The sequence below is a fragment of the Poecilia mexicana genome, unplaced genomic scaffold (assembly GCF_051168715.1).
Source record: "Poecilia mexicana isolate PSO_F unplaced genomic scaffold, ASM5116871v1 scaffold_21, whole genome shotgun sequence".
NCBI lineage: Eukaryota > Metazoa > Chordata > Actinopteri > Cyprinodontiformes > Poeciliidae > Poecilia > Poecilia mexicana.
Genome location: NW_028263390.1, coordinates 19,332,315 through 19,341,665, shown reverse-complemented (window position 1 = coordinate 19,341,665; position 9,351 = coordinate 19,332,315). Strand labels below are relative to the sequence as shown.

Here is a 9,351-nt window from a genome sequence, read left to right as displayed (position 1 = left end):
GTTTGGAAGTGGTGCATTTCTTCATGGCAGTAGGAGGAGGGAGATGGTGAAGGAGATTGATTCACAGATTATTTGTCTCATATTTAACTTTCACAACATGGTGACATCTTTAGTAAAAACAGAAAACATTTTTTAATAAAAGTTTCATATTGTAGCTTTCAGTGTCTTAGCTCCTCTTTTTCATTGGCTATAAACAACACTTTTGCTGTTGGGTGAGTAAATGTTCAACTGGGTCCAGATCCGCCTCTAAAAATTCAAACATGTCAGGTCAGTTCCACTTTTCCACTTCCAGTCTTCACCACATTTAACACAAGAGTTTCAGACTTTCCATGACTTACAATCAGGAGCAAAATCAGACAAAAAGTTGTGTGATATGTCCACAGATTCAGAAACTTGCAGCTGTAGTCACAACCAAACGGTCAGAGGTGGGCAGAGTACCCAAAAGGTATCCTGAAGTAAGCTTAGCACTACTTCAACATATTTTTACTCAAGTAAAAAGTAGCCATCCAAGAAATTAATCAAATAAGAGTAAAAAAGGTATTCTGTAAAAAGTCTACTCAAGTACTGAGTAACTGATCAAATTATCAACCATTTAATATTTAAAAATTACATAATCAGACAGACCAAAATATATAGTTAAGTGGAAATTTTGGACAAAAATGACAAAAGGAACAGAAACATTTTTCCAAATTAATTTCTTTCAATAAAAACTTATGAAACTTTAATAAGAACTGCAGGTGTGCGTCTGTCTGGTGAGGTTTTAGTTAAAACATGTTTTTCATTCAGTGGAATTTTACTCAACTGAGATTATAAAATTACTCAAGTAAAAGTAAAAAATACAGGGTAGTAAAAAAAAAAGAAAACTCCTGAAAGTAAATTTTATCAAGTTATTAAGTAAATGGAACGAGTTACTATTCCGCTCTGGTTCTACTTTCTCCACACTTTTCAGATTTCCTGTTTGCATGCATCAATAATTTCCCGTAACACAGGCCACAACGTTTATAGATTACATAATTGCTTACACTGTATTCCTTAAACATCATATTTGGACATTTTATCCTCAATTACTTTCAAAAAATAAGATATAATTTTATATTGAGTGACTCAAGTCAGTATCTAGAGAAGTTCAGCTTTTTACTTTGCCATATTAGCAGAACCATGTATGCATTACTTATGTGTTCATCAATTATTTCCACATGATGGCATTAATGTTTTCATCAGCTTGTGCAGGCCGTTCATCTGGTTTCCCAGCTCTGAATTTGTGGCCCCAAGCGCAGCGAAAGCTCTCCGTTCTCAGAGGCAAAGTGTACAGACAGCTGGGCATTGGTTATCGATTTTTGTCAATGAGGCAGTTGTGAAGCTAAATCCATTGTGCTGTAATGCAGAGTAAGGACTTCAGCAGAATTATGTAACCAAGTTAAACGTTTTATCCATCACTAAAGCAGGGAAATTGACTCGAAAGGTCATATGTGATTTTAGAGGATCATCTTCAAGCAGCATCTAACCTAAAAAAACTTTCCTGGAATCACTAACCGCATAAAACATCCACTCAGCACCAAACAGGCAATACGGAGGTTTATTCCCGTTCAATTAGTTAAAATGCAAACCCAAACTGTGATTCATTGGCTATAAATAGCTCACTAATTCTCCAAATGGAGCAAACACTAAAACACATGAGTACAGAACTGTTTAAAAGGAGCAGTCAATTTAAATAAAGCGAGCTCTTAATACTTGTATGTACAAGACTTACACATTTTCCCCTTTACCCATTTTATTATGTGTGAAATCCAGAGTTAGACCTCACCAATTAAAACAGACTTTCACAACAAAGTAAGTCAACAAAATGACCAGAGTTAAGGACAATAATTTTATTTGATCCATATTAATGAAAATTCAAACAAAGTTGGACTTCAGGATTGATGAGACAGGAATATCACAGGTGAACAGGATGGTAGGAAGGTCAGTGAGAAGGCTCTGAAAACGTGAAAAAAGATCAGGGTCAAGGATTTCCAATTTAATTTATTAGCCAGGAATAAGAAATGTGCATAGAACCAATAAGTTAATCTAGAAACAACCAAAAAAATTACAGATGTTTCAATGGTGACCTATAACTGGGCCCAATAGCCTAAATAAAATACTAATTGAAATACACTTTATGGAAATTATTGTTAGTAATTTTCCACAAAATTCAATCGCTAGTGTTAAAAACTTACAAAAATATTTATGAAAAATGTGAATTAGTCTGAAGTAGTCTTAAAGACAGACAAGTTTAAAGAGAAATAAAACAACATTGTTACAACAGGCTGATTTTTTTTATCATTACTGACAAATAAAACCATCAAAGAACCTCTAAAATATTCAACTTGATTCTGATGATGGAAAAACAAACTATTGAGGAAAATGTGGGTTAATTGCATCTAATATCATGATCACAATATTTAAGAATATCAAAATTACACGTTCAAAAATAGTAAATACACAAATTTTAAATATTAAATTCTTATTCAAAACATAGTTGAGTAACTATGTTTATTGAGTAATGATCAATAAACAGATGTTTTTCAAAGATTTTATCCAAATTTTATTGTAAATGTATCGTTACTGAAATATTACTGTAATTGATGCCAGATCATTTTTAGTTTTATGCATTTGTGTTTTCTGTGCCTGTGATACATTTGGTGACACCAAATATATCACAGGCATGAGAAACCTTAGAAGGTAAAGAGATGCAAGAGTGTTAAAGTTATTAAAAAACTACTAATAAGCTGTTTCACTGTCTCAATGTCAAGCAGACATTAAATCATTGTTGAGATGAAAATAATAAAATTAACTTGTTTTTTAAACAATAGCTGGATAAACTACTTGCTATGTTGGGTCTATATTTGCTATGAAGCCAAAATGAATGACAGCAACAGGTTATAATTTATTTATCTCAAGCCCCATCACCAGTGCAACTTCCACCAAAATTATAGTACGTTCTAGGGCTGAAACGATTCCTCGAATGGTTCGAGTACCTCGATTACTAAAATTCCTCGAGGAAAATTTACCTGCCTCGAAGCTTCGTTAATTTATGTTTTATTAGTTAGCGCACCGTGTTCCGGCCGGGACTTCATTTGCGTTGCGCGGAGCTCTCACTTCCGCCTCTGAGTTGTTGACAAAAGCTAAGTCTCAGCGGCATAAAGTCCAATCTTCAAGATTGGCCCGTGGGGATTTTATTGATTGATGATAATGCCCGACTTTTTTATCGTTTTTGGGGAACCAATAAGCATCCTTAAAATGACTGGGGAATGCCTGGAGTACGGCAGCATTTCTCCTCCGGGGCTGCTGGTTGAAAGCGAACGGCGGGAAGAGCGCTGAGGTGAGCGGATAGACTGAACAGGGCGGGCGGCTGAGTAGCTGATGCTTACCGTGTAAATGTAGCTTTACCGACGAACCGCACAATAAATTTCATATCCCGGTCTGAAGAAACGGGTGGCGGAGCGCATTGTACATGGCTGGTAGATGAGTTTCTGAGTGTGACCAGTGAAGGTGTGTAAATATCCCGTATTGCTTCCCCCGTGTTTGTCCCCCGGTCTAACGGTTCGTCAGTCCGCTGGTCTATTTCCTCCCCTCCACCCATCTTACGTTCGTTCATTCGCCCTCTCCTCCAACTCCAGGCGGCATTTCCCGTATTTTCAAACCCAAAGCGTGACAGGTTAGGTGGCAAGGTGAGTTTAATTAATCTATTAAACTCACTGAAGATGAATACATAAACTAAAAGCTGGATTGTAGACATTTTTTATAAGCATATTTGTGAGCCTGCCTCTTTGTTATTAAATTCAATATAATTTCAGATTTTTCTATAACTTTTCTTCTGGTTAACTTAGAAAGTGAGCTATTATTGTTACAGGTTAGTTTTCTAAACTACAAAAAAGCAACTGTTAGGGATGCTCAAATATGAAAAATTGGACTGATATTGATATCTGATAGTAACACCGGTATTATGCCAGATTTACCAATATTTCATATTATAATTTTTTTTATCCGATTACTCGATTCATCGTAAGAATAATCGATAGATTACTCGATTACTAAAATATTCGTTTACAACAGCCCTAATTTAAAATACCATACCAACTTTATTTATAAAGCACTTTAAAACAACCACAGTTGATACAAAGTGCTGTACAATTTAAAAACACAACATAATAAAAAAGTAATTTAAAAACAGTTTAAAAACAAAAACATACAATTTAAAACTAGATCCCACTGGTGTTGAAAGCCAAGTAAAATAGATGGGTTTTAAGACGAGCTTTACAGGCATGACAGGGTCAAGTATTTCCAATTTAATTTATTAGCCAGGAATAAGAATTTATTAGCCAGGAATTATTTCTCTTTAAACTTGTCTGTCTTTAAATGGGAAAATCTTTTAGTTTAGAATCCATCTGCACAGAGGTAGTGAAAATCTACACTCACATATGATCATATTGCTTTAATCCAACTATACATCATAGGTTAAAATATATTAATGAACTTACTGTCCTTCACTGCCGCATCCTTCTTCTTCCCTAAAATAGAGAAAAATCAAAGACATATTAATCACACTGATGTACATATCTAAAATATTATACACAGACTCTCAAACATTTAAGCTACATATCTGAAAAGCACTATGATAATTTGATTTAGATTGTTTACATTGAAATAGTCTGTTATGTTACACTCCGTCCAAATCAACTGTATTCTACTTCACACAGCATATCTCTAGTTCATAATATGTCTTGCCCTTCAACTTACCCCCGTAGGAAATTCTGTAAAAAAGGACGCTCATTACACCAAATCCAATAACTACATCCCTGTATGGCCCCATGAAGTAAGGGCCCATTTCGGACCACCATCTCCTAACGGCACGCACAGGCATCTGTGGGGGAAAAAACAAACAATAGAACTCACTAAACTCAAATCTGCAATAAATCTAAACAATAAAAAATAAAACATTGGCTTGCATGCCTCCTAAGTTAGGCTGAGATTTTATTTCTTCGTTTTCTTGAAGAAAGTATTTATAACTAGTGTTATATTTAACATAGAGCCAGCTGATAACCTCAAGAGAGCTGCCATGTCGCTTAGAAACGATGGAGGAAGACAAAGTTTGTAAGTTAGTGAGAAAGGACCACTGTTTTTGTGCCAACTGTGAAGCTACAAAATGCTACCAACTACCAGCTTCTACTTAGTCATTTTAAATGCACCATTAACCGTCCGAGAAAGACTTAGTGATTGATAAGCAAAGATGAGACTACTTAATCTCAATTTTATTTGAAAATATCGATTCGCTAATGAATAAACTACTCTGCCATCACTGGCTAACCCCAGCTTTAGCATTAAGCTAACCTGCTAGCTACGTATAGCTGCAAGAACAGTCCATTCAAACATGAAATATAGCGACTTATTCATTTAAGATGAATAAATTAAGTCGGCATGTGTTAAACCGACATCACCATAATATCTCAGAAATGTAAAATGCAAATAAATACTCACATTTCAGTTTGTCGACCTGCAGTTAGAAGGTCAAACGGCCGCGTTAGCTAAACGTCAAAGTCGAGGGGAAAAGACTTCTTCTCCTTTCAAACTGTGAGGTGCTGCAGTTCCATTTTGGTTAGGAGCGCCCCCTAATGGTTAAATAGAACTGATAACTATGTCGTGAGCAGTTGGCTCCACCTTGTGGATAATTATTAAAACAAGGTTTAGAGCTAGTATTTGGTCACTTAACATTTTGACTTTGCCAAATTTAAATAGCATAAATATCATTAAAATGTTGCATAGTTTTCGAGTAATGTAAAAGATTAACACAAAATAAGAACATCTTATTGATCTTATTTAAAGTAAATAATTGTGTAAGATTCACAAAAAATGTTTTGTTCCACTGGCAGATTATTTCACTTATAACTAATACTTTTATTTTTAATCAATATTAAGATATTAAGGACGTATTAACTTAAATAAAAGCTCATATTCCTTGCTGAATGTTACTTGTAAATTAGTTTTGTCTTATTTCACGCGTACTAAGATATTTGCACTAGAAACTAGACTGAAATTACTAGATAAGATTTTGTGTTTTTGCAGTCATAGCATAAAATCTCTGCATTCAAAATCCCTTTTTATTAGCCACAGGCAACAATGTGATTTTCTGAGAACAGATAATTGCATTTCCATTAACTGTAAGTCATAACCAATCAAATAAAGTGTAAAAACACCTAAAATACATTCCTATGTATCAAATGAAGCTCTACCATCATAAATGAGTTTCCCCTTTTTGAATTAAATTACAGAAATAATTACGTTTTTCAGTGAGAATCTAATTTATTGAGATGACTTTGCGCTAATCGCAACCAATCTGCCCCACAGTAACTGTCCTTTTTCTCAAGTTCATTAACTCACAGCTTAACTTCATTAAATCACTTCTTTTATTCAGTTTCTCTGTTTCTCCCATTGCATTAGCCGAAGCTCCCAGTTCACTGCTGCTGCATGACATGCAGACTCTCTGCTGGCTCTGCCTGCTCACCATAGCGAAGGAGTAAATAAAACTCTGGCACAGCGCTCAAGGGTAAATGTGACACTATGTAACAACACAGACATTTAAAGCAGCCTTGTGTTTTCAGGTGGAAGGGAATTTAAATAAAAAAGACTTATAAAACATTAATACCTAATTTTACAATTCAATGTACTGGATTTTCTTAGAAACATTTGTTGTGAATTGGTGCTAGATAAATGAGCTGAGCTGAATCGAATAGAAGCTTAGAAATAATTCACATTGGATTTTATTCTTTCACTTTTAAAGGAATCTGAAGTCATTTCTCATAAATGCTTCAAAGCCAACGACTTTACCAGTTTCCCTATTTTCAACTTGTTCATCATTACTGCCTTTCTAAAGGAGAAATTCCCATAAAATGAAGTGATACTTCTGTTTTGTTTTTTCAGACTGCACTGCAAAAACAGAAAATCCTACCAAGTTCTAGGTCAAATATCGTATTATACTTGAATTAAGACAAATCTGACTCACAAGTAACTTTTCAGTAAGATGTAGGAGCTTGATTAATGCAATAATTCCTTAATATTGATTTAGAAAATACTAGTCCCACTGCTAGATTTTGAAAAAAAATAATACTTTTTGTTAATCAATATTAAGGAATTTTTTTGACTTAAACAACCTCCTGTATCTTGCTGAAAAGCTACTTGTAAGTTCATTTTGTCTTAATTCAAGTGCGATAAGATACTTGATCATATTTTGTGTTTTTCAGTGCTTTTTGCCCGGGTTATGAATCTGATCTGAGAGCTGTGAAGTCCCAGAAAAGGTGGGACTTTCCTCTGCAGCTCCAATGGGCAGCAGGCGCCGCGCTCAGCCATGAGCGCCTGAAGGCCACGCCGCGTTCGAAGGCATTCGTGAATGTGTCAGCTGAGGAGGAGAACAGCTGAGCGAACAAGCTCCACTCTCAGATGCTGTGATATTCTGCTGCCGCGCTCCAGGTATGTTGAAGAGCAGGTCATCTATTTCTGTACGCTCACACTGGCTGAAGCTCGATTTTAGAAACTGTTGAGCTCTTTGGTGGAGAGTTTGCATGTGTGTGCTTGTATGAGTGTGTGTGCGGTGAAACGAGGGTGTGTGCGTGAGCTTCAGATGCGTTCCTGACATGACCTATCAAGCAGTCGACTCTCTGGAAATGTTCAGGTTTGATTTTGCTGCTGTGTTTGTTTTGTTTCCAGAAGTTTGCTGAAGTTCAGGCAGCATGGCTTCGGGGTCGGAGGGAGGCGATGGAGGCATTCCTCTGGACATCGACAATGTCCACATGCTCCTCCAAGGTCAGGCTATTTCTGCTCTGCGGTGGATGTTGACGTGATGTTGGGCCATGTGTTGGTTTTGTTCTGCTCCCACAACGGAAATAAGTGATAAAAATGATAAAATAAAATAAAAAGTCTTGTTAGATTTTCTGGTTTGTGCCAAGAGTCTAGTTTTAATTTCTCTTTAGTCTTTTGCTTTCTGTTTGTCATGTGATAAGATTAACATCTATTTTGTAATTCAGGAAAAAACTGTAATTGCAGGAGTGAAAAAACTAAATTTGCGTATTGCACTGCAAAAACACAAAATCTTACCAAGTGTTTTTGCCAGTGCAGATAGATATCTTAGTGCACTTGAAATAAAACAAAACTAACTTACCAAAAACTTTTCAGCAAGATCTAGGAGCTTATTTTAAATAAATAATTACTGAATTTTGATTTAAGTATTAATTCCACTGGCAGATTTTTTTCACTTACAGGAAAATGTTTTGTTTTCTACATTTTTCAACTTGTTTTGAGAATGGTATTTTTTACAGTGCAGGGACAGAATTATTTTCCTGTTTAATTTAATTATTTAACCAACAGCCTATTTAAAATACTTTGCACAGCCTCGTTGATGGAATGTGCTACACAATAAACTTAATTTGACTAAGATCTAACAAAATAAACACATCTATACTCTTATTGTCTTGACAAATATTTATTGTCTTTTTGCTTTTTTGTTTCACCTCGATGCTTCAGATGATCAAAAACATTTTAAAATCAGTCAAATTTCACCAGAGGAAAAACAAAATGCTGTATTTCTAATACCATAAATGGAAAAACAACAATCCTGCCCTTTGTGGAAATATAATTCATAAAATAACTGTTAATTTATTTGATTCTCCATGTCAAGAAGAACCAGACCAGACCTTACACTGCAAAAACACTGCAAAAACACTGCATTAGAAACTAGTAGTTTTATCTAGTTTCTAATGCAAATAACTTAGTGCACATGAATATATATATATATATATATATATATATATATATATATATATATATATATATATATATATATATATATATATATATATATATATATATATATATATATATATTTTTTTTTTTTTTTTTTTTAATAAAAACCTCACAGCTAAATAAATCACGGCGGTGGAGGAGTGATGATGTGGGGTTAAGCTTATAGAAACAGTCACTCTCATTCTAGAGGATTTCACCAAAAAATGTTTGATGGTTTTAAACTCAAACAAACTATAATATCATAAAAATTAAAAATAAATCAGATGCAAAGAGTTTAAAGTGAACGTGCCTTAGCATGTCTAGTTGCTCATTTACAGACTTCGTTTTCACACAGAGAAACGTATTAAACAAGAGCCGCCTCTCCTATTGTTTGCTCTTCAAATGCTATGTGAACAGGGTGGAGTCGAGCAATTAGCGGAATCTGCCTTGGCAGGCTCCAAAACAAACGGAAAAACTGCAAACGTGATCAGATTCAGGCGCATTTTTATGAACAACAGCAAGTTTGTGGACAGAAAGCTCAAG

General features: G+C 34.9%; 2 protein-coding genes across 2 annotated transcripts in view; one reads left to right on the top strand and one right to left on the bottom strand.

Moving 5' to 3' along the window:
* Window positions 1-1,848: 1,848 nt before the first annotated feature.
* Window positions 1,849-5,640, bottom strand: atp5mj (ATP synthase membrane subunit j). The gene is made up of 4 exons (XM_088002080.1): window positions 5,515-5,640; window positions 4,777-4,900; window positions 4,518-4,547; window positions 1,849-1,974 (listed from the first exon to the last, which is right to left on the bottom strand). The coding sequence occupies exons 2-4, from the start codon at window positions 4,898-4,900 to the stop codon at window positions 1,961-1,963; spliced, it is 168 nt and encodes a 55-aa protein (XP_087858206.1). The 5' UTR covers window positions 5,515-5,640; the 3' UTR covers window positions 1,849-1,960.
* A 1,772-nt stretch (window positions 5,641-7,412) lies between these two features.
* The window catches only part of syne2a (spectrin repeat containing, nuclear envelope 2a), a 112,479-nt gene continuing 110,540 nt past the window's right edge, over window positions 7,413-9,351 (top strand). Inside the window, exons 1-2 of the mRNA XM_015003929.2 lie at window positions 7,413-7,500; window positions 7,738-7,833. Of these exons, the coding sequence (XP_014859415.2) occupies window positions 7,761-7,833 (73 nt within the window). The 5' untranslated portion in view covers window positions 7,413-7,500; window positions 7,738-7,760. The remainder of the gene's footprint in view (window positions 7,501-7,737; window positions 7,834-9,351) is intronic.